Below are 25,991 nucleotides of genomic sequence, written 5' to 3'. Positions count from 1 at the left end.
TAATTAGAAATTAGCGGTGAAACTAATGAGATTCAAATATTGATACCGAAAGGAAGGGTTCAGGTTTTTTCCCTTTTCTAGGTTATGTGTGTAGTTTCAATTAGCAAAGTTGTTTCTTTGTTTAGCGGAATATGAACAACAACACGGTGATGTGAACGGGGTACCTCAATTAGTCAAGATGTGACTTTGCTGCAGGGCACCAATATGGAAAGGGAGTACCTATACATATACGTTTTGGGCCTCTTATTCTATAATTTTTGACGAAATTTAAATTTGCTTGTGCCCAAGCCTAATGACAAAGTCATATTTGTTATTTAGTTAACATTCTAAAATCTTGAGTCTGAGTTCTGGTTCAAATGAAACGCGCTTGTTTAAAGGTAAAACAATGACCACCTTAAGAAGGACGCTTATTTAATCATAGAAAAGATGTATAATATGTAAAATACACCATTGTTTCGTGTTCAGACACTAAAATTGTCCTCACGGGCTAAAACTTGAAAAAGTAGATTAAAAACGTTCAAAAATGCATTTTGAAATTATTTGTCGAAAGCTTAAAATCGGTCACAATAGGGGCATAATGAGAACCCCCATTGAGGTAGTATAAGCACCATTAATCGGGGCACGATGAGCGTTTTCTGCCGAAGTATCTAGCAGTGAATTCAACTAGATGAAGTCAACTGAATTAAAGAGCTACATCTGGACTAGTTTCATCTGACAATTTAGCCTATTGGTAAGGTGTCGGAGAGATTATAATTATCAGAGCACTGGAATTGGTTTCCAGGTCGTGGTAAAATTTTTGTTCCATTGACCATTTATGATCGATACATTTTGCACTAAACGGTGACCACCACGGTACAAACCAATCACACACACTCATGCATTATGTTTCTGGTGCTTTGTTTGGCGGATGATGCAACTAGCCATATAATGCAACAATCAAAATAATCGGCCATAAATGGTATATGAAAAAAAAAATCGACTCCAACAGGAATCAAACTCGAGCCTACTGATTACCTCTCCGACACCTTACCGCTAGATTCAACGGCATTGTGCTCATTGTGTCCGACCTATTGTGCTCTGTTTGCCCCGAATCAACAAGTTAAAGTAAAACTCCCCTCAAAAGTTTAATAAAGTGAAAAATAAAAAAAATGAGGGTGAAATTCTAGAAACAATGTGCACATCATGCTGCAGTATTTCTGTAAAAATGATAAGGAAATTTCTTTTGTTTGTAGAAAAAATGGAGTGCTCACTATGCAACGGGTGCTTGTTATGCCCTTATCTTCTCAACTCAACATTTGAAAGGTTAAGTAAAAAAAAATTCATTGGCCACAGCCTTGCCCAAGACGACAAAGCGCTTAAAGTAGCGAGTAAATGTCATAATTATGACAAACAGAATTCTTTTTTTCATGAAAAGAAACAAGCAACACTGAGGTTTATCTGTGCAATTTTTAGGAATATTTTTTTAGAAAGTTGTTGTTTTTAGGATTTGATTAGTTCTGATGAAATGAGCCTCATTAGATTTTTTATCATTTGCAAAAAAAATCAGTAGAATTAGCAGAAATTAAGTGTTAATAAAAGACACATGATAACACTAAGGGTTTAAAAGGTCTCTAATAAAATTAATAAAAAAAATAGAAAAAAGAAACCATGATGTTACAAAAATTATATTACTATCAGGTAGAACAGCCTTTATTCTTCACATTTTGGTTAAGAACAAATGAGAACTATCGAATATTTGTACAAATCAGATTTTGAATAAATTTGAAGCATTTCCAATTGTGCAGCTTTTGGTGATCGAACAAATCCAGGCTTTTTTCAAGATTGAACCTTGGAAGAGCACAGAATGGTTCAAAAGAATTGTTCTGAAAAAAATAAACAAAGCATGCTGATCTTTTCATGATTGTTTCTTGGACGATTTTTGTTTTGTTTTTTAGATTGAAGAAGTGTAAATAAAATCTGCCAATTGGTTATAGCAAGTTCACTGGTGTTGGGAAAAAGTAGTAGACATTTTGTCACTTTTAGTACATTTTGAAAATTTTATCATGCAAAAACATTATCAAGATCTGTGGCCTTCAAGTTTTTTAACAACAAGTGTTGTAGTTTTACATGCTGTGACGCAAAACTAGCAATATTTTTATCACATACGGCTGAAAAAGAAACAGTGCTTAAAAAAATACAACGCCCAAAGATCTTAATAAAATTTATGCATGTTAAATTTTCAAAATGTCAAAATTACTACCACTTTTTCCCAACACCAATGAATTTGCTCTTTGCCAAGGTATCGGGCGGCTGGTGAAGATGGTGTAAGTGGCCTCAGACAACATTTACTCGTTTGAAAAAGGTATGCGTTTGTTATAACCCAAAAAGCTGCATTATTGGAAATGCCTAAACATAATTGAAAATGTGGTTTGAAAACGTAAAGAATACAGTACAACCTAATTTAATTTACTTTTTGCAGAACAATTGCATCTTGTTACTCTGAATGTCTGGTGTCCCTTACATTTTTCTTAAAATGATATAAAACCATTTCGTTAAAAAAATTCTAACGCTCTTAAATCAATAACTTTGTTGTTTAAAGAATATTTCTGAAAATTTAAATTAGAATCTATCAGTGTTGCTCGTTTCTCTTCATGAAAAAAAAGCTCTATTAGGGGCGTTATAACTATTTTATCTTTACTTCTACAACTTTACGTCTCCTGCAAAGTTGTAGCTAGAGAATTTTCCAGTAAGTTTCTTGTATAAAAACTTCATTTCCAACAAAGTATTCGACAAGAAACAATTACGTGACATTCCCCGGAAAAAATCCGTGTTTTTTCATACTAAATCAAAAATCAAAAGCCGGATACCTTTATCCCTTTTAAAAATTTACAAAAATTATGTCGTTTGTTTTAAACAAAAAGGAAACTTTAAGACTATATAGACCAGTTTTAAAATTCTAGAAAAATCTCAATTCGACACATCCTTCTAAGAACATACCTTCAAAACAGTTTATTTTTTAATAAATTTCCTCAACATATTTAAGATTTTGATAAATTTCAAAACGTGAGATTTAAATTATTCCAAAGAGCACTTTTGACATAATTTTTTATTTGTTTTTCATTGTCCTTACTAAAAAAATCTCTAGACTCTGGTTTTTTTTTGCGAATCTTACGTTGAAAAGAGTAGGAGTTTGGCTAAAATCTGCTAAAAATGTGTTAAATTTTCAGAAATACCAATTTATCTTGTGTTGATTTCTCTAATCAAAAACACCGAAACCTTTAACTATATGAAATACAAGCTCAGATTTGCTTTGAACTAGAAAAAAAAAATATACGCTCGACTAGATAGAAAGATTTTGAGTCAAAAAATAAATTGAATCTTTCGATCTCGCGATTAATTGGCAAGCTGCATGTAGATTTTCCACTCACAGCCGTCCATTTGTGTTCAAAGCTGTTCATTATTCAGTTTGACATTAAATCGACAGATGTGTTCAAAATGTTTTGTTTTCGTCATTTTCATTTTTTTTCATGAAAACTAATAAGAAAGCTTGTACAAACTGCAGGCCAATGTAGAAAAAATTATGTTGAAAAATTCAAATCACATTTTATTCTTCTTGAATCAGTGCTTTTCTAGATTTCCATTCAGCATTTCAGACCTGCTTTTACATCTTCTGACATAGAGGAAAATTCTAAAAATCAAGTCCAAATTATGAATTATGAACGTTAGATTAAGTCCTAAATCTGAACTTCGAACTAAAATTTTGAATTCAAAATTCGATAGAATTTTTACTACTTTTATATGTTCTCAACTGTACACACCTGAGTTAAATTTCTTATATACCATTTCATGAGTTTTGATTATGAATTTATCGCTCAACTTAGTATTCAGATTACGAATTAATCTTGGCACTTGTTTTCAGTTTTAATAATGGAATCATTCCAAAATTTACCTAATCACTTGTGCGATGTACAGGATCATGAACATTTCAAAGAAAATTGATTTAAATCAGAGTTTTAACATTTAATACTTGTATTCTGAAAGTTCTAAGTATTGAATTAGAACTAATATTTCTTTGTTTCAGAATGAAACCTATCAAAATATAATAAATCTCTCATATAATGCAATAAAGTTGTGATTTTTTCTTTGCAAAAAAATCAACGATTAAAGTTTTATCAGAATATCTTCAAAACATCAAACTCAGAATATCTGAAATTTTACCACATAACATAAAAACAAGCATTCGAAAGGGTAAATGACAAGAATTCAACACAAGATCTAAATTTTTTTTTTTGAGGTTTTGCGTTTAAAATAAATGTCTTTTTGTTAAAATAATTGCTTATACTCTATTTGAAAATTGATATTTCGAAGTTTTAACCGGAATGTGTATAGATGTTTTCGAAAGTATACGAAAACAATTCAACGGGGAAGATTTTTCACAAACATGAGAAATTAGAAATTAGAAATTTTAAAATGACAAAAATTCAACATTAATTCTTTTAACCCATCAAATATATGGCACCTTATAAATAATTTCCAAGAGCTTCGTGATGAAAATGTGATGTCCTATATTGCTTTTTTTTATTGCAAATTACGTTGTTAAGATAATATAAAAAAAAGCTTATTTTTTAGTGTGTTTTGCACCTACCAAAAAATTAATTTCTTGATCGAGTGAATTTCTTGAAAGAATCTACATTTGTGAAAAAAATAAGGCGAAATATTAGTTACCTTAAATTTTTTATTCATTTTCGCCTATGGAGGTTCCATACATCTCAGTTTGAAAATATGAAACTCGATGCTTTTTCTGATAAATTCAGCGGCAGTTTTAAAACAGTTTATTTTGAACTAACAACTTCTAATTTTTCTTTAGACTTTTGTGTGCCAGTGAATTTTGTGGTGCAGGAAAGAGTATCTTCTTTAAACCCTCTAGGTTCCAATTTTTTTTTCTTAAAAAAATCTCAGAAGTTTAGTTTTATGATAACAACAACTTTTTTTCTACGAAAAACTTTATAAAAGAGAATAATTTTTGACATTTTTTTATTCTAAAAAAATGCATAAGCACAGGGGCTAAGAAACTAGACTTGCAGAACTTTTTCAGTTTTAGATAAAACACACTTCAATGAATTTTTCCTTGATTTTGAATCATATTAACACTGATCCATAGCTTTATTTTTATGAAGTTTTTGTTAAAATTGGCTCACAAGTAACTGAGATACCTCAAAATATATTAAAAGTAAATATTGTGCATATTTTCGAAATGTTATCGACCTTTCCCAACCTCGCCGTTAGATGGCGTTTATGTTTCATCTCTCTTTCCAAATTAAGGATAAATTTCTCTCAAAAAATCAATCCATAATGGAGCCACCAGCCTGGTAATTCATAGACCTACCTGCCAATCATTTGTTTAGATAAAAAAAAAACATAGTTAAATTGGATTTTTGGAGATTTTTGTAAATTTAACAGCTAATTTAACATTAATAGTTTATTTTTTAAATGTTTTTAAGTTTCTCATAGCTGTAACTTTTGATAACTGCTTTAGATTAACAGATTATAGATTAACATGTTTTATTCATTTTGTGAAACAAAAAAATTGGAAAATCGACTATTCGATGCGGATTTAAGGCTATTTTAATATACCCTGTCTAAAGGTGGGGTTTGGCACTAAAAGGTTTATTTGAATATAAGAGATATTCTGATTTTTTAACTAAATAATTTGAAAAAAAAAATAAATATATGATTGTCAAATGAACATTTTGTTCGAAAAAAAAACAGTCCAAAATTTCAAATATGGCGTTTTTTTTAAATTCGATGTATTAGAATCAATTAACTCTTAAAATTTTTATCTTCAATTCTTTTTATTAACTTTTTTTTACTTATCAGCTTATTTGGAAATGGTTTGAATATTCATGAATTTAATTAGCAAGTAATATTTCTCAAATAAGGCCTTGTGAATAACCTCATTCCCAAAAAAGATTGTTATATTCTTTGAATAAAAGATTTATTTCAAAACTTTTAGATACCAACGTGATTATAAATTGCAAATGAACCTTATAATTTTGTTTGGGATCAATTAAGAACTTAATAGATTGTGATGCTCGAAATAGCTCAAAAAAATTAAAAGGTCAGTTGAAGAAATCGCCCTCTGCGTTGAAATGATAAATTAGTCACTCGTCGATGCCAAGCGTTTTTATTTTAGTCAATTTTGTAGGTTTTCTAGCGATTTTTAGTTTCGAAATTCCTAAGTATTTTCCGGTTAAAAATAAAAAAAATTTCCGGTTTTAATTGTACCTGATTTGATATAAAATCATTATGACTAAAAAACTCAATGCAAAGCCCTCAAATTTCGAACAATTGTTTTCCTTAACTTGTATACCGGCAACAAATCATAAAAAAATACTTCGATGTCTTTTAACACGAAGTGTTTTCGTATCAAATTGAAAGGTTTTCAAAATGTTTATATCTATATTTATTTTAATTTCATCTGTTCTTTTGATCCACTGTGAAAAATTTAAGTTTTTCTAGAATTTATATAAAGTTGAAGAAAAAAACTATATAGTTTGTTTAGAAATATGAAGAAAATTCATCGAAACATATGTAATATCAAATCAGCTTGTCAACATAAACTGAATACAGATTTTTCTTACAAAACTAATGATCATCAGATTAAAGGAAAATATTAAGTTACTTTATAAATGCAGTTAGAGGAAACAAAAAGCAAAAGTATAACATAGGAAGAATGAAAAACAAAACACCTTCGAAATAGGGCTTCGTTTCTAAGGCCAATTCAAACGAATACAGAACATAATTGAAAATCAATATCATTCTTTCGTGGAAGAAAATGCTTTCGTCAGAAAACTGTAACTCTTCTCAGAAACCTCTCATGCAGCCAAAATATATTATTTTCTGCATAAAATAGTTTAAAAAAACAAGTATATCGAACACTGAACATCATTTGAGTTACCAAACATTTTTTGTTCAGTTTAGTCGATTATAGGTTCATTATAAGATTTATAACATTTGAGTTTTGCTTGTCAGTGTAGCACACTTGAAGAGAGCAAGAAGGTTAGATATCTCAAATTTGCTCCGCAACAAGTTAAAAAGCTATCTAAACTTCGTTTGTTTACTAATGAACGAAAAATAAATCTTTCTCGAGACTGTCAAAACCTAATCTTTTATTAAGTTTTTTTTTAAATACCGTGAAAAAATTTCAAACATGACGATATTCCCGATGAGGTGCCGAAATTATCGGTTTTTTTTTCGGTTTTCCGGTGACGCGATGAAATTCCAAAGTTTTTCCCGGTATTCCCGGTTTGCTAGCAACCCTTAATATGAAAAAATTAACGAAAACATGTCACTTCCATCTGTACCGTTGAGCCGTCAACACGTACGCCGGAGCATCGTATCGTTGCTGTGTACCTGCAGGAACATTTTACATTATTTATTTTTTCCTTACCTGTATTTCAATCAGCACTTTTCAGTGCTAAAATTATTTTCATTTTCTTTTATTCATATTTTCTCTTATCTTTCCAGCATGGGGAAGTCTTCGGCCGGCTCAAGGGCCGGAAGAAAACGGATTGCTGAACCTAATCCAGGGCCATCTGCCAAAAAAGTTGAAATTTCCAATTCATTCGATGTCCTTCATAACATCGGTGATGAGGAAATATTCATATTTAATTCTGATAAGAGTACTAAGAAACCTTCTTCTTCTTATACTCTTAAAAACGAAAAGATTCCACCAATAACGGTCACGATTCCTGACTTCAATGCCTTTCGAAAAGAAATCGTCACTTCCGTCAAGGATGTGAAGATTTCTTTTCAGATCGGTCGAAGGGGAACTGCTCGTATATTGGCGGAATCTTTTAATGATTTTCAAAAGGTTTTAAATTATTTGAATAATAAAAAACACCAATTTTTTACGTACGACACTAGAAGTGATCGTCCATTTAAAGTTGTACTTCGTGGTCTCACTGGCGATCAGACACCGGATGAGATCACAGCTGAATTAAATTCTTTGTTAGGTTTTTCTCCAATTCAAGTAATTCAAATGAGGAAAAGAACCAACACGAATAATATCAGTAGTGTTGGTTTTGCTCCTGAACTTTATTTGATCCATTTTAAAAAGGATCAGGTTAATAATTTGCAAATTCTTGAAAAGGCTCGTCTTATGTTTCATTGTCGAGTCAAATTCGAACCTTTTCGTAAATCTTCTACCAATTTTCTTCAAAATATTACGCAATGTCGTCGTTGTCAAGCTTTTTGTCATGGCACTAAAAATTGTAGAATGAATGCCAGATGCATGTTTTGCGGCTCATTCGATCATGAAAAATCTAAATGCCTTTTTGGTGGTGATAAGCCAAAAACAGAATTTTTTAAGTGTGCAAATTGCGCAGGTAATCATTCCTCGAATTCGCTAGACTGTCCCATCAGGGCAAAAATTATTGCTTCTAGGAAAAATCCCAAAATTTCCAGAAACGTTTCTTCTCCTCCTTCCTCTTTTTCGTCTTCACACGTCGGGCCGGCAAACAACCTGCCTGTTCGCATTCAGCCTCGGTCTACATTGGAATCATGGCTGGGTAATACTCGAAGTGATTTTAATGTTACCTGGGCTGATTCTGCGCCCCAGACTCGTTGTTTATCGTTCTCAGAGGTGGTTGAAAATGGGTTGCCCTCTTCAGGTTTAACTAATAAAAATGGGAAAAAACCAAGTCTCAACGTTCATGCGAAGGCTTGGGAAAATCCCCGAAATTCAAATACTTTTTCTTCTCCTTTCTCTTCTGATTCTAACAATTTTGTTGATTTGGGTGAGATTACTGAGGAAAAATTAAAATTTTTGCATCAAAATTTAATGGAAATGATGCAACTTATGTTGAAAGCAAATTCAATGTTTGAAGCTTTCCAAACTTCTTTTAATTATGCTAACAAAATTATTATGACTTTACGATTCCCTCATGGATCCAAATAGATGTTTAAATATTATGAATTGGAACGCTAGATCTTTGCTGGCTAACCAAGACGAGTTCTTTTTATTTTTGAAAACTCAAAACATACATATTGCTGCCATCACTGAAACTTTTTTAAAGCCAGACAATAACTTGAAAAGCAATGCTTTCTTTAAAATTTTACGAAATGATCGACTTGATCGACAAGGTGGGGGTGTAGCTATTGTCATCAATAGTCGTCTCAAATTTAGACTTCTTCCTTCTTTCAATACAAAAGTCTTAGAAACAATTGGAATTGAGTTAGAAACTTCTATGGGGAAAATTATAATTGTTGCCGCATATTTGCCTTTTCAATGTAGCGGTGAACAGAAAAATTTTTTGAAGGGAGATTTACAAAAACTCACCAGAAATAAATCTAAATTTTTTATTATTGGTGACTTTAATGCAAAACACCGATCTTGGAATAATATTTCATCAAATTCAAATGGGAATATTTTGTTTAATGACTGCTCTGCAGGTTATTATACTGTTGAATATCCTAATGGGCATACTTGTTTTTCTTCAATTAGAAATCCTTCCACAATTGATTTGGTTCTAACGGATTTAGGCGAGCATTGTAGTCAATTAGTTACTCATGCGGACCTCGATTCAGACCACCTTCCAGTAACATTTTCTTTATCCCAAAGTCCCATTGAAAACCCTTTAAAATCAACTTTTAACTTTCAAAAGGCTAACTGGGAGCGATATATGAATTTTATTGAACGTAATTTAGATGTAAACGTTCCACTGAATTCAATAGAAGATATTGATTTGGCTGTAGAAAATTTGACAACTGCAATAGTCAATGCTAAAGCCGCTTCAATACCTAAAGTTAAACATAAATTCAATCAACCTTTAATTGATGATGATCTTCAGTTTTTGATACGACTGAAAAACATTCGTCGACGCCAATTTCAACGAACTAGGGATCCTTATTTGAAATTAATTTATTGCGACCTTCAAAAAGAGATCAAACGTCGTTTAAATTTCATTCGTAATGAAAATTTTGCTAAAGCAGTAGAGGACATAAAACCCTACTCAAAGCCATTTTGGAAATTAACTAAAATTTTGAAAAAGCCCCAGAAGCCAATTCCTACTTTGAAAGATGGGGATAAACTTCTTTTAACTAATTCAGAAAAGGCTCAAAAATTAGCCCAACAATTTGAGTCTGCTCATGATTTTAATTTAAACGTTGTAAGTACAATTGATGCTCAAATTTCCCTAGAATTTGATGATATTCTTTCTAAGCAAAATGTGTTTGAAAGTTCTTGTGAGACAAATATTGATGAACTTAAATTGATTTTCAAAAAATTTAAAAATATGAAAGCTCCAGGGGAAGATGGGATTTTCTATATTCTTCTTAAAAAGTTGCCTGAAAGCACTTTAAATTTTTTAGTTAAAATTTTCAACAAATGTTTTCACTTGGCCTATTTTCCCAATAAATGGAAAAATGCCAAAGTAACTCCAATTTTGAAACCTGGAAAAAGTGCTTCAGAGCCTTCAAGTTATCGACCAATTAGTTTGCTTCCATCTTTAAGTAAACTATTTGAGAGAGTTATTTTGAATAGAATGATGATTCACATTAATCAGAATTCCATTTTCCCTGATGAACAATTTGGTTTTCGTCATGGACATTCTACTACACATCAACTTTTGAGTGTAACTAATATGATCAACGCTAGCAAATCTGAGGGTTATTCAACTGGTGTTGCTCTTCTTGATATTGAAAAAGCTTTTGACAGTGTTTGGCATAAAGGTTTAGTAGCTAAATTAGCTCGATTTGATTTTCCTGTATATCTCACCAAAATTATTCAAAATTATTTGACTAGCCGAACCTTACAAGTAAGCTATCAAAATTCATGCTCTGAAAGGACACCCATTAGAGCTGGTGTCCCTCAAGGCAGTATACTTGGGCCAATTTTATACAATATTTTTACTTCTGATCTTCCTGATGTACCAGAAGGAAAAGGTAGAAGATTATTTGCTGATGATACTTTGCTTTCAGCAAAAGGTCGAAATTTACGGGTGGTACGCAGTAGATTGCAACAAAATTTAAATTCCTTTTTGAATTACTTGAAAATGTGGAAAATTTCTCCTAACGCTTCCAAAACTCAACTTATTTTATTTCCCCATAAGCCAAGAGCAAATTTTTTAAAACCTAATGAAAATCATTCCATAACTTTTAATGGGGTTTCATTAGAATGGTCCGATCACGTGAAGTACTTGGGACTTACACTTGATCGGAATCTTACTTTTAAAAATCACATTGAAGATATTCAATCTAAATGTAATAAATACACTAAATCTCTTTATTCTCTCATCAACAGGAAATCCCGGTTGTGTCTGCGAAATAAGATGCTCATCTACAAACAAGTTTTCCGACCAGCGATCATGTATGCAGTTCCGATTTGGTCTAGCTGCTGCGCGACGAGGAAGAAAGCCATCCAGAGGATTCAGAACAAAGTTCTGAAAATGATTTTGCGGCTTCCACCTTGGCACAGCACCGAAGATCTTCATCGGATTGCGGGCATTGAATCGATCGAAGAGATGGCCAACAAAATCATCTCCAACTTCAGAGGCAAATCGATGCAGTCTTCCATCGCAGAGATTCGTTCTCTTTATGTTTAGTTTAATTTTAAGATAGTGTTTAGTTTTAAGTATAAAATATTTTTGCTATTACAGGATGTTCTCCTACATTAAAAACTTGATTGCGCTCAGCAAATTTAAATCTTATAAATAAATTTTTATAATCTAGTTACTTATAGGGCTATGAACAGTTCATTATTGAGCTGAACACCTAGTTTAATGCAATAATGTAATATAAGTGTAATCATGATTTGATACAAATAAAGACATATTTAAAAAAAAAAAAAAACGAAAACATGTAGCAAAACATGTTAGTTTTGGAAAAAAAACAACGGTTTATTAATTGAATAACTATCATTTGTTGAAAATAATTATCAAAATGTCACTGGAAATCTTGAAACATGCACAGTCGAAAACAAAACTAGATTTGGTATGTGTGTTGGGATTAAACCGAAGAGCAAGTGTCTATTCATATGTCAAATCTTCTTCAACCTTAAGAAAAAATAGCTTCATAAGCTCCCTACAAAAACATTTTGTATCCCCAACAGCTAAATTTTCCATCATATTGGAATGTTTAAGGCTTGTTGGATTCTAATGAGAATAAGATGAGATAAATATTCGAAACTATTGATTACTCAGGAGCCTGATAGTTTATAGAATTTTAACAATGATGAAGCTAATTTATTCACAAATGTATAAAAGATGTATCCATTAGATGTCATTTCCATGCTGAAATCTGCATTTCAGGTTGAAATTTTTTTTTGCAAAAAAAACCATGTGCATTATTTACATTGTGCAGAAATATTGTTACAATACAATAAAAATAACATAGACTTTTAACCATTTCATTTGAGGCTACCACCAAATACTCGGATAAAGTCTACTCATAAAACTTAATAAATTTAAAGCCCAGTTATAAACTTCTTCGAATATTGATAAAAGTTAAAAGTATCAAAGTACCATACAAAGAAAATCCATTAAACTCACCTGAAACGCATGCGACGCCTTGCACTGCAACACTGCCGGCCGATTCTTGATCACATACGCACTTTGCGGTTCCACCAGAAACACCGGCAGCAGACTGCCACTATCACTTCCTTCCCCAAAACTTTCGATCTGATCAATCGCTTCCCCACCCCCACCGTACCCATCGGTATAATCCCCAACACCCATCAACTCGTCTCCATGGACGCTGGCCCCGGCACTCATTGATCCACCATTGACATTGGCACTTCCGGCACTTCCCCCAACTGATCCCAACCCAACATGATGAAGCGGCAGATCCCGGCTATCGTTATCATCCGGATGGTCCAGCTCTTCTTCGTAGTCGTAATCGTAGTCACTTCCGTGACTGCCCCCAAGAAGACTCGGGGGCTTGGCATTTGTTACCGAAGATTCGTTTTTGTGGTTTTTAGCAAAAATCACATCGTCTTCGTCCCCAAATTTCGTCGGAAGACCGTGCGAATCGGAGATGTATCCGTGATCTTCCGGGTGGATTCCGGCAGTTGAACCGCCGGCTGATCCGAGGAACTTTTGCTTCCGCTCTTTGTTCACTTTGGCCGCACTTCCGGATGCGACCAGAAGGACGATAAATAATTGTAAAAGCGTAACTTTATTTACGACCCTACAACAACCCATGGTGCCGGTATTTTTTTCTTCTCTTCGCTCTCTCTAGCTTCTTTCTTCCACAGATTTGCTCGAAGGGTAACCTTGGTTCCTGGTTGGCTTCCAGGTTTTCAGGATTCACTCATTGGAAAACTGGGTTCGTTACAATTTTCTCCCGCCTGCCGGAATGAAACCCCATCGAAAAGAGAAGGAAAAAGGAAAAATCACTAGGAAACCGACACAAATCACGCCGACCGAAAAAAAAAGGTGACGACGACGCCAGGCGCAGATGAAATAGAGCGCGTTCTTCTTCGTTCTCGGGCAAGGAAAAGTTACATCCTTTGGAGTCGCGACGCCAACAACCGGGACCGGAACCGGGACGCTTCACAATACATATTATTCGAACTGCGAGTTACGTCGTCGACGATGACGACGTCGACGATGACGACGACGAGAACCGCGAGCGCTTTGGTTGTAATCGCTTTGCTTGCTGGTGAATTGGTGTTCAATCTGGCTTCCGGCGTTTTTCCTTTTGCGCGTTGACGGAAAGAGGTGCGGTCTGGTTTAGTCTGGCAGTTTTGTTGTTTTCTCCCGGTTGAATAAACGGATCTGCAAGGATGAGAGAGAAGCAGGAAAAAAGTGGTGTAAGTACTAGGTACGAGAAAAGTGATGGAAATTGATTCAATTGACTGGCATGTGTTTATGGGTACTCCTACACATCCTATATCTGCAGGCTAGCAGAGCAGCAGCAACATGTGTGTATTACAATGTGTTTTGGCTTAGCTTCTTGTGCTTCGATACGTTATCCACGAAAGGATGAGCGCTGTTAAATTTATTGATTGGGATGACGGCGCTCAGCAAATAAATTCGATGATTTGCAATCGATAGCATTGTTACGAGAGTAGTGACGGAAGAGATGTGTGATGTAAATTTTTGTATAGGGGATTTTTTTTATTATCTGATAAGTTTGCACCGGGGGTCTCCTGATCTTTGTCAAAATAAAAATTTGATTCATTTTTATGACCTCAAAGCACATGTATTTTTTTCGGATTTCTAACATTTTTATTTATCGAATTATATTCCGTTCGATTTTTTTTGTGAACAAATTTAAACCATATTTCAAAGCTTCATAACTCTGTTATTTTTCCACGGAAATCATAAAATAATTTTTCAGATAAAATATTTAAAATAAATTAACTAATTACCTTCAACATGAAAAATTGTAAATAAGCTTTAAATGGTGTCTAAAAGTACCGTTTGCATCACCAAACACTCTACAAAAAATACCATTGTATAGCCCAATTTATAATGCAACTTTTATCTGAATACACCATAGACGGTCAACTACTCCTATAAGAGTTATAAAAGTTCTTCTCAAAGATGTTAATTAACACATTTTTTCACGTTTTGTAGACTGTAAGCAGCAAAACTAACTTCAAGTTTCAACCAGAGAGCAAGATTTCCGATAAGCATTTGAAATTGATACTCACCGTAGCATCTCAAGGAATTTCGTTGTGAAGTTCAATGATATCGATCCCAAACTAAATTCGCTGAAAATCACATCAAGAAAAAAATCACGATTTCTGGTTTATTTTGGTCATCCCATAGAAAAATCATCTGCTTTCTTCCCCACTGTTTTCCCTACTACCCCAAATTCACGGTTTTGCCATTATCACGGTTAATTAAGCGTGATAAAAACTACTGTATTGCTGAAAGTTCAATTTATAACAAATCCTTGGATATTTTTAACGTAAATTAATAAGATTTGCTTTTTCCACTAAAGGGGCGCCAAAATGAATGACTTCAAATGCTTTGATGAAAATATTTATTTAGGAATTCCGGTGAGGATTGAAAATTATTGAACATTTTAAAACTGAAAGCGTTTAACCTCGTGGAAATTTGTTTAGAAAAAAAGTGTTTCTATGAATAAAACATTGCTTTATGAATTTTGTAGACACCACTTTGACTTTAGTTTCATAATGTTTTGTTACAAAAACGGCTTGGTTTGAAATTCGAAATGTTAATCACCAAGATGAGGTTTGATAGTATCGACAAAACAATAAGCGATATAATTGCAGAAGTCAATGCATCTAAATAAAAAAAAATATTTTATTAAGCCCTGTGCTTATGAATACATTGGATTAAAAGCCATTTAAAAAATCTGGCTTTTTAAATTTAGTAAACAATTTTGCTTGCTAAGCTTTACGAAAAAGTAAAAACTGAAATGAAATTCAATTTTTGAAATGTTAAGATAAAAAAAAAAATAAAAGTATATTCTCATCCTTACACACATATTTTTTGGATTTTATCGGTAGTTAACATAAAAAGAGCAACTTTCATCGAACTGTATTATGATCACAGTCATACAATGTTCAAAGTCTATTAAAGTTCTAAAGTGCATAATGTATAAAAGTGTTTAAGATACATACATTTTGAATTATTAAGGACTATCAATTTCTCTATATTCATAATTATGAGGATCAAACTTAATACATTCAGTTTTTTTTTGATATACCTATGTACATTTGTATTCATTGTAGAATAAATGTGTACATTTGAATATTAAATCACTGTTTTTATATCAATTCATTCTTTAAAAACAAAGTGATTGATTGAAGTCGTGATTTCATAAGAAGCCTTTGTTTCAACTACATCTCGTTTCAAACAAAATTTTTAATAATAATTTTTTTTAACGGTTTCTCGAAATTTGATAATTTTTGAACATGCCATTCCTTTGAAATTACTGCTATTTTTTTTTCAAACCACTCATGAGTGAACAGACACAGACACAGACAGAAAAATCGTGGAAGGAAACAATGTTCCAAAAAAATCTTCGAGGTTTACGAATTCATCTAGATCACTTCAGAAATATAAACTAGGTTGGATATGTGTGCCAACGGCCGCTGCCTTTATTTTATAGCAAAACTTTTAACCAAAATGCTTTAAATATTATTAAAATGATTTTTTTTAAACTAAATCAAAAAGTCCAACGGTTTGGAGTGAAACAACAAACCGCTTCTTTCATTTGATAGAGAAATTCTTCATTTTATTTTACTTGGCTAATATTCAAAATATTCAAATAACTTTTCAGATTTTGCTTATTTTGTTAAAAGATTGCTGTTATGTACGTAATATAAAATCATTTCCTGGAACACATTGTGTTTTATAAAAACGTGTTGAGCTTGGGCATTTTGATATCTGTGATTCTTTTTCCATAGTGAAAATGCAAAAAAAATGAGTCAACGTTTTTTACAGATTTAAAAGTTCATTACTGTCTTCTACCTACCGAAAAAAATATGAGACTGATCATTCCCAGAGAAAAAAGAGGGTCTTATCGTATCAGAATAATGTTTTAGGAACTAAATGTGGTCATATGTACGTTATTCAGTATAAAAACGATTCATTTGCTAACTACGAAAAGAATAGAAAGTCAAGGATTTCAGGACAATTTTATTCACTTAAGACCGAAATTTAATAAACAAATTCTTAAGATTTACCTGATTAAATTGAATTTGTAGAAGTATGTTCTCTGAAAAGATGTTTTAAAAATTGTATAACTAGCATTTTACATTTAACAGGTATAATCGACAGTGTTTTAAACAGATGTAGTAAGATCAGCATTTTCTGAACTGAAAAATTTGTTTTAGTTCTGACTTTCAAGTTTCATTGTTCGAGAGTTTGCGCAAATGTTTATTCTTATTCCTTCGTCATAATTCATCGGAAACATCTAGCATCTCTGCCCTTAAAAAAGTAGTTTTTCTGCTTTTGACTCTCAGGTTGAAAAAACGTCAACATTAAAGACAGCAATCGTTTGTGTTGCTTATGATGAGATCTATTAACATCACCCTGAGATTCAAAAAGAAAAAATTCCACTCAAGAAAATCTCAATCTCATAAGATTTCGCAACGTTGGTTTCAACCAATCTAAGTATCATATTGTTAATATATTACCTATAATGGGAATTTATTTTGAAAGCTTATAAAATTTCAATGCGTTTTGATGTGCTATTTTATGATTTCTATTGAAAATTAACAGAGTTATTTGAAATATGGTTTCATTTTATTTATAAAAAATCTCACCAAGTTTAACTCGAAAAATAAAAATTTTAGAAATCTGAAAAATAATTTTTTTTAAGTCGTCAAAATGAAAAAAATTTTCAATTTTGAGTAAGATCTAACAATCTCCTACGCAAATTGTCATATAATAAAAAAAATCAACCGTTGTGTTGCTGTTTTTTTAATTCAAAAGATAATGTTTTTCAAGAATTCTTACAGAATTGAGAGCTAACATGACTGTTATTTATCGGCCTTATCGATGAAAAGTGATGTCCTAGTAAGTAAAAACTTTATAAGATTATTAAACTTAATGACAGATAGAAAGTAACCAGAAATGTGGGGTAGTGAAAATGTCGGGTAGAGTTTTTTTAGAGACTCGAAAACAACTAAACCGATTTACTTGAAGCATGGTATGGTGAGGTATTAGAGACTAAAGAAGGTTCCTGTTATAGTTTGAAAACCCTTCCCCTCCCAAGAAAAGGGGAGGGGGGCTCCCAATTTAAAGTAACAAGTATTCATAACTCGACAACTGATCATGCAAATAGAACCAAATTTGGCATGGGAGTGTATTTTGGTACGCGAAATGTTGCTATGATATTTTGGAACCCCTTTTTTTCAGTCGAGAGATAGGAAGGGGTAGGGGTTTTCTCGTAATTTCATTCACATAACTCGAGAAGTAATGATGCAAATGGAATCAAATTTTGTGTGTGAGAAAATTTGGATACGAGGAATGTTTCTATGCATATTTGAAACCCCTGCCCTCTAACAGTGGGAACAAAGCAAAATGGGAAGAGAGCTTCATACAATTTTTAATGCATAACTCGAGAAAAATTCAAGCAAATGGGACCGATATTGGCAAGAAAGGGTTTTTGGGTCCGAGAAATGGTTCTATGAATATTTGGTACCACTCACTATTTCAAAGTGGAGAATGGAAAAGAGTAGAGGGAGCCCCCTTTTAATTTTCAGCATAACTAATGAGCTGATTGATATTTCAATATGAGAAATCTTTCTATGTGAAATTGACGCCCTCCTTCCTTTTAGCGGAGAGATATTAGGGAGGAGGAGGGTTTCAATACAATTTTTTGCATAACTCGAGAGCTTATCGAGCATATGAAACCAAATTGGAAGGGTTTTTGGGTACGAGAAATATATCTATGAATATCCCCCTCCCCATCAATTGGGAAAATATGAAGGGTGCATGGTTCTTTTCAAATTTTTTGCATAACTCGAAAATAAACCAAGCAAATGGAACCAAATGGAAACAATCCTTTTCTTGCAGACGGAGGATGGAATTGGAAATATTGGATGGAAGAAGGAGGGCTTTTTTGATAATCCGAGAATTTATCTAACAAAATTTGACATAGGAAAATATGTAGGTATGGTTTTCTTTTCTTCGTTTATTTGATACACCACCCGCCTTCCAGTAAGTAGGTACATAAGAAGGGGAGGATCGTCCAATACAATTTTGTTACGAGATATGTTCCTACGATATTTATAGACCCTCAGGCCTTACATTGTGGAGAGGGGAGGAAAGGAGGAAGTTTCATGTAAATTTTGTTGTTAAGCTTAAAAACTTATCAACCAAATGAACTTAAATTTGGTATGTTCTGATGATATGTTCGTGTACGAAAATGATATGGATGTGATGATAATGGATATGATTATTGAAGACCCAGACCTCTTCCAGCAGCATGGAAAGTACAGAGAGGCTCATCGGTTTTTTTTGGCATAAATCCAGAGCATATCAAGCAAAAGTTGCCAAGTTTTATAAGTTTGGATGTTTGCGTACGAATAATTTGAGACCATCTTTGTTTAGGGCGGATTCGGGAGGCAGGTTTTATTTATCTTATATCTTACGTTGCACGAAAAGCTCTTATCAAGCAAATGGAGCCAAATGCCATATGTGAAGTTTTTCAGATACCGTTGTGTGGGGCATATGGGTTCAAAAAATTAATAAAATTTTTTTTTGACATATCTCCATTAATATTGAAGATATCTATTTCAAATTTCTTCACATGATAACTGGCAAATAATATCATCTTATACTTTATGGTTCCTTTTCAGAAATATTCAGTTTCTGTTCTAAATTTTTTTTAAGTTCTGAATAGAATGGACAAACAAACAACACCAAATAAAATAGTCATGTAGGAGCAAATACAAACACATTACAAATTCTTTATCTGTCAGAAACACGCATTCCGATTTGCTTAATAAAATTGTCGTTGTCAAGAATTAGTTGAAAATATCATAAATTATTCCATTTTGTGGAACCTTGTAAAAATGAGTTAAATGGGGGTGACTATGGGTCAAGCAAAGGTTATGATGTACAAACCTTTAAACTATTTTTAAAAACACAGCTCAGATAAAAAAAATGATTTTGTTTACAATAGGGGTATTGAGTATAATATTTTTCAGTAAAAATTTAAAAAATATTTTGATTGGGGTTTTTTATCGGATTTTAAAATCATCAAACATTTATATGTCTTTTGATGAATTCTTACTCCAAGCACCGCCATTTCGATTGACTATCAATGGTATAGAGTGCGGAAAGGATTGTACAAAATTTTACGCACCGTCTTGTGGTCAAGGTTGTTAAAATCCAGAAAAATAATTAATTTCACAAAATTTTGAAAAAAAACAAGCATTCAAAGATTTTAAATTTTGTTCGTGTATCTTCCTTATGTTACGATAAAAACTAAACGATAGAAAAAAATCAGAGTTTTTCGAAGTTGGTTTATGATTTTCGTTGCTTACGTCGCGGAGCACTTTCAAAGGCTTCGCGGAGCACGATCTGAAAACCCCTGATCTACGGGTTAATCTATCGTTCCAAATTTTGGAGCATATAAACTTGAAATTACGCGCTGTCAGAAAATGCAAAAGACGGACAGTTGCTAAATTATTCCAAATAGATATGATAAAAATAAGAAAAGAGGATATCCCCAAGTATCCCCATTCTCCCGTTTAATTCGAATGTTCCGGTTATGATGAAAAAACGATGTTTGTTTGCATCCGACGTTTTAGCATGTTAATTTTCTATTTATCAAGAAATCTGGCGAATTGGAAAAAGTTTACCAAAATTTTGATTATTTTTATATCATCTTATATTTTGAATGTTGGATATTATTTTATCCTTAAAAAGTAACATTAGGAACTGTTAAACCAGAAACCAATTTGTATACAATGATTTAATTGTTCATGCAGTTGACATTTTAACTTGGTTCTTGTTTATGCATCATTCAAATGTACTTATCATTCCATTTTAATGTGAAATAAACTATTTTTATAAGAAATGTGAGTTGAATTCTTTTTTATTTCACAATAACATCATTCTCAAACCATCCTGCTCGGTTTTAGTGACGAATGAAAAAAAAAATTATGGAATTCTGAAGTTCTGAAATTTAGAAATTCTGTCAAAAAAATTACGTTAGCTCACTGTGTTTTGCATAATAATCCTACTTCAGGTACGATATTGGTTTCTCAATTCTCTCGGCTTCGAAAAAATGAATTCATATTTCACTGAATTTTTTTTTAACTTTTAACTCTCAATAACTAATTGATTTCATATTTTTGTGATAAATATTCCTTAAACGATACCTTTTTCAAAAAAATCAATAATAATCATGTTTAATGCTATTAGAAGACCGCATTTTTATGGACTTTAAGTTTCAATGGTCGATTTTTTTTAACTGATTAGAACGTCTTTAGTTGAACAGTAAACTTTGTGTTTTTTCATATGCAAAATGTTTAAATCGGGATAATAAATGATAATGTTCATGATTTATGTTTAAGGTTGCCTGATTTTTTCCCGCACGTCTTCTTGCCGGAAAAATTCGGGCTCTTTGAAATGAAAACCTTGCAGATAATTTTGAATTGTTAGTTTTCAAAATATCTACAAAATATACCATTTTTCCAAAAAAAATTTGATAAAAATAAACATTTGCATCCTAAATTTTAAAGTTATTATTTATTTTTAAAGGAATCTTTGTACATCTCAGCTCAAAAGTGTAAAATTTAAAGTTCCTAGAAAAATATATTGGCGAAAATTGGAAAAGTTTGCGCGTACATTTTGTATAAAAATCTTTAAAAAAAATTGTTCTACACCCCCCGATCAATTTTTATTTCCAGTAGTGGATTGGATACGAGAGAGTCTCCTATATAATGTGGTAAATTTTCAGCGACGCTGCTTTTTTTTCTTTCTTGAAACTGTTCCCTAGACACCTTTTTTTACAAAACTGGTTTAAAAATTTCAGTTTTTGGTCCCAAAAATAAACAAAACTATAGTTATAAGATTTTTGTTTGATTTTGTAAATAAAGTGATGAAAATTAAGGCGAAATCCGGGCATTCAGTCCAAGCCGATACCTTCCTCAATTTTATTCTGAATATCCAGGCAAGCCCGGATAAAACCTAGCGATCTGGAAAGCTTATTCATGCTGGTTTAATAATATTCAGAAGAATTACTCACAAATTTAAATCAGGAGTGGAAATGAAATAAGATTATCCAAACAAGTTAAATATTTAATTATTATTTCAGTTTATGATGTTGTTCACATTTATCAATCTATCGCTTTGCATTTAAAAATTCAAAACCTTTACGAATCAATGCAGTGTTGCTGATCTGTAAGTTGTTATTGAAGTTATCCTGATTTATGTTTTAAATAAAAGTTTTGAAAAAGTAGTTTTAAGATAAGCTTCAAAGAAACTCTCGACTAAGACAGACTCATTACTTATTTTAACCTAACGGTGCCAGATTTTTTTCATTGCGTGTCCGGGCTGGAAAAATCCAAGAATTTTATTTTATGGCAAAATCCAGGTATTCGACTTCAAAACTGACGACCAAAAATCTGGGCAAATTTTGTATAAATTCAGAAATTACATAACAAAAATCAAAAAAAAATTAAAAACCTTTTTTTTGTTCATCAAAACTCTTGGACAGATTTTAAATCGTATTTAAGGCTTCCAAAAAACCTACCATGATAATTTTTATAAAACGTGCTGGGAAAATTTGGTTTTGGAGGCTTAAAAAAAATTTACAACACAACTTGTTTTTTTTTCGTTCGATTTGCTAAATAAAGTGAATGCATCCTGGAAAAAACCGGGCATTTTTTTCAATGAAATCCCGTCCAGACTGTTCCCAAATTCTGTTTTAAATATCCGGACTAGCCCGGATAAAACTGGTCGGTCTGGTAACCTTATTTTAACTATAACCCGCTCTTGAGTATCAATATGACACTATTGGAAGTTTGGCGGCTTGTATCTTTATTCAGATGCAGCAAATTAAAAAAAAATGTCCGAGGATCCTCAATGAATTCATGAAATCTTTAATTTTGCATCATTACTTTTTTTTATGGCCGCACCCTCAAAGCTCAGACAAAAACACTCCCCAATTATATCTTGTGAGTCATTTTGACACTCTTCACTTAAAACCACTTAATCACTTATGTTTATCAACCGATTTGTACAAAACTTACAGTTTAAGAAACCGTGTAATGTAACTCAAATATGTTTATGATTGTCCCGCACCAATTAATTCCAATTTAGAATGTGGTCAAGCTTCTATTCCAAATGCTCTTCGCTTTTTTCTCCACCTCAGATTTTTCCTGATCTTCTATCAGTCTTTCATTTCAACTCTTCAACTCTCACCGATAAAGCCGCAAAATCATTTCTGAAAACAAATTCACGGTGATTTCTCTTCTTTAAATAAAGAAACCACTTAAAATATTAAGCGCGTTCGAGCTCGGGACAGAGCTATATGTAATCGCGCCTAAATACATGTTTATCATTTTAGTTCCTTGATAAACGATATCCTCAACGAAATATGTGCAACTATTTCTGCTTCAAACAGCCTTTTTCTGGCAACGTGTTGTGGTACACCATCTAAGCTTAAACCTTATCGAAATTTATTCGAAAAAGCCCAACAACAATCCTATCCGTGGTATATGTTTCAGAATTCCTCATTCAAATGTTGTGCAAACGAGAATCGTGCCTCTATTCAACCAATGGCAATGAATGAATGGCAGCCGGCTCAAGCAGAACCTCATTCAGGAACAATAAACATCAACTATCCATCGATCCAATCCAAACCATCCGCCCAGTACGCGCACTTCAGTCCAGTTAATAAATCCATTATAGTTCTGGAGGGATAAAAATGTTTTTGAAAACAAAAAAAATCCCTACCCCATCTCACTATCTAAGTTCATTTCATTCCGGAGCTGTAGGTATTCTTATGCACGTTATCTGGCAATCAAAACACGTTCTCCCGGCACCATAGCATGTAAATTATGCCATCATCATGGGTGAGAGCAACAACATTCAAACGTGGCGTGGATGAATGGAAGAAGCGAAACGGGCCACGATCATCATGTTCGGTTGTTTGGTTCATATTTGTACATTTATGAAAACCCCTCAAACTCAACTCGACTTCAATTGCTTCATTGTTTCCGATCCAAACCAAACCAGCATAAAATTCAAACAGCAGCAGCCTCATATCCTTGTTTCAGCTGTATGTTTTTTTCTTCTGCTTACTTTTAAGGTTAGTTTCTTCATCGTTTTTTAGTTGGCGATTCATAGAGCACCCAAAAACACCAAACACACCACACGTTGCCACAGAATGAGAAATAATCGTTTTGAAAAAAGGTGGTTTCTCGCGGAAGCAGATGTTGATGGAACAAATCTTGAATTAAGTGAAAAAAAAAACTCAAGCATTCAACGGGTGGAACTTGTGCCCCGGAGAGTGACTGAATTTCGGAAGCAAGAAAATAATAGTACCTACACACGTGCTCCCATTGAGCGATAATAATGGAGAAGAATGGAGAAACCTACCAGAAAACCGCTAAAACCGCGAGGGAGCTGGGTCCTTTTTCAATTTACGGAACACTTCAACAAATGTGGAACTCACTCGATTTCTTGGCAACCCCTCTCGGTTGTTCTCGGTGCTATCAGAAACCGCACGTAAAACACATTAACAGCTTTTCCACACTCTTCTGCCACTTCCGGTGCCTCGAGACCTTCTCACAGTGACTGGCGATGGCGTATTTTCCAATTAAGATTTTTTCAATAAATTTTTAATTACGCTTCGCCTTTCTTCGGGCTCGGGATCTTACTTGGGTTGTTTTACTTTTTAGGGATAAAAAACGGTTGCAATACGTACACAATAGAGCTATTGACTTTTTACGAATGATTCCGGGTTAAAAATATAGAAGGGGGCTACTGTCGGTGACACTCTCTTGAAATTGGCTCTCAAATACCGTTTCTTACACTGTGAATTCCACCATTGACCGGGTCATAGATCACGGGCACAGAAAAGAGCTGCTAAACACTTCTTTCAAGGCTAGTTGAGGGATTTTCTGCCCTTCCTATGCAACTATTTATATCTCTTGAGGCGGGAACTGGATGCACCTGTGCAGTCACCCACCCGCACTTCCGGAACACTGTTGATGACAAAATTGCTCGTATGACAACACGGTTGGAATGAGATTTTCACTTCGCATCCATTCTTTGGCTTCTTGTGAATCGGTTTTTGCACAAATTGAAATGGCACTCTTATAAATTTTCCACACCGATGTTCACACGTACAACAGCCAAGGGCACACGTACAGCAGGACGCCAACAACTCTAACACACATCCGTGTGACGACAACGTCGAATGGCGCACTTCCGGTCCGGCTTTTCCGACCTCCGGATAGTGTCCCTTCTATAGGTTGGCTCTATACACATTCACGGTAAACGTGTACAAATCCTCGTCCAACCCCAAGAACGACAAGCGGAATTTGTCCTGGCAGCGACCGGCGACGGCCAAAGGACACCGGACCACGCACACCGTGGTGTCTACCAAAGCAGGACAACGACGGCTAGAGGACATATAACGAGACGACGGCGACGTTCACCACCCGCCGGTATTTTCGCAAAGTTGGGTCCTCTCAATCCGCTACCGATATCACCATAATAGCATGTGGAGTGATTACACACAGTACCCAACCCAACCCAATCAACAACCAACGACAGCTTCCGATCCGCAATCGAAAACACCAACCTACCGGGTTATCTCGGAATATCGCGCGTACGGCGTCAAAACTCCCCCTTTGGACAGAAAACTTTCCCGATTCGACGAGCAACCGCTCGGATTGCGTTCGCGGCGAAGACTGAGCGCCAAGCAGCGAACACGAAGAGAACGGACCGAAGAGAGAGAGGCGAAGCCCGAACGAAACAATCCCAAAAACGCAAGAACGCAGGGCGGCGAAAGTTCATCCGAAACACGACAGTTCATTATTCAAATCGAATCGTTTTTCGCTCTCTCTGTTTTGATCGGCACTTCGTGTCTCTTAATTCTTATCTTTTGATCGAGTTTCTCCTTGCCGGGTGCTTTTTGTGCAAAAAAGAGCACAACAGCATAGCACCACGGCAAGTGGCAAAAGTCATCGCTGCGAAACATGAATGAAATTGCTGAAGTTAGATTGAAAACACAGAGATGGGCTCGGTTGAGATTTTATTTTCTGTTTCTTTTTTTTTTTGCTGCTCGCGATTCGCTTCGGTTCAAAAGGGAAAAAGGCGAAAAAATGTTTTCGGGTTATAAAACCGTAGGAATAAGAAAAACAAATTTATTTTTTTTATAATGTGAAAAAAATAATTTAAAAAAATCTTAAGTCTTAAAGTAAAGTTAAAAAAAAGTTTGCTTTGAACTTCTTTCAAAAAAAATAAGTCTAAACTAGAAGTAAAGTTTGAGGAAATGAATAATGAATTTCCATCAGTACGTGAAGCAGATTCTAAAGTTATTGGTTAAAATTGCTTATAAAA

At 33.6% G+C, this 25,991-nt stretch overlaps 1 protein-coding gene and 1 non-coding gene across 3 annotated transcripts in view; one reads left to right on the top strand and one right to left on the bottom strand.

The window, feature by feature from the left end:
- The window catches only part of LOC129749797 (netrin receptor unc-5-like), a 555,087-nt gene extending 529,762 nt beyond the window's left edge, over positions 1-25,325 (bottom strand). Inside the window, exons 1-2 of one of the 2 annotated variants that reach the window (XM_055744887.1) lie at positions 24,021-25,325; positions 12,528-13,754 (exon numbers count right to left, since the gene is read on the bottom strand). In XM_055744887.1, coding sequence (XP_055600862.1) covers positions 12,528-13,178 — 651 coding nt within the window. In that variant the 5' untranslated portion in view covers positions 13,179-13,754; positions 24,021-25,325. The remainder of the gene's footprint in view (positions 1-12,527; positions 13,755-24,020) is intronic. The other variant, XM_055744888.1, reaches the window with a different exon arrangement.
- On the top strand, positions 14,953-15,029 carry LOC129750214 (small nucleolar RNA SNORD36). The gene has a single exon (XR_008738346.1). It is a non-coding gene; the product is annotated as a small nucleolar RNA SNORD36 (small nucleolar RNA).
- Positions 25,326-25,991: the final 666 nt, after the last annotated feature.

Source organism: Uranotaenia lowii, chromosome 2 (assembly GCF_029784155.1).
Source record: "Uranotaenia lowii strain MFRU-FL chromosome 2, ASM2978415v1, whole genome shotgun sequence".
NCBI lineage: Eukaryota > Metazoa > Arthropoda > Insecta > Diptera > Culicidae > Uranotaenia > Uranotaenia lowii.
This window is presented reverse-complemented; position numbering and strand designations above follow the sequence as displayed.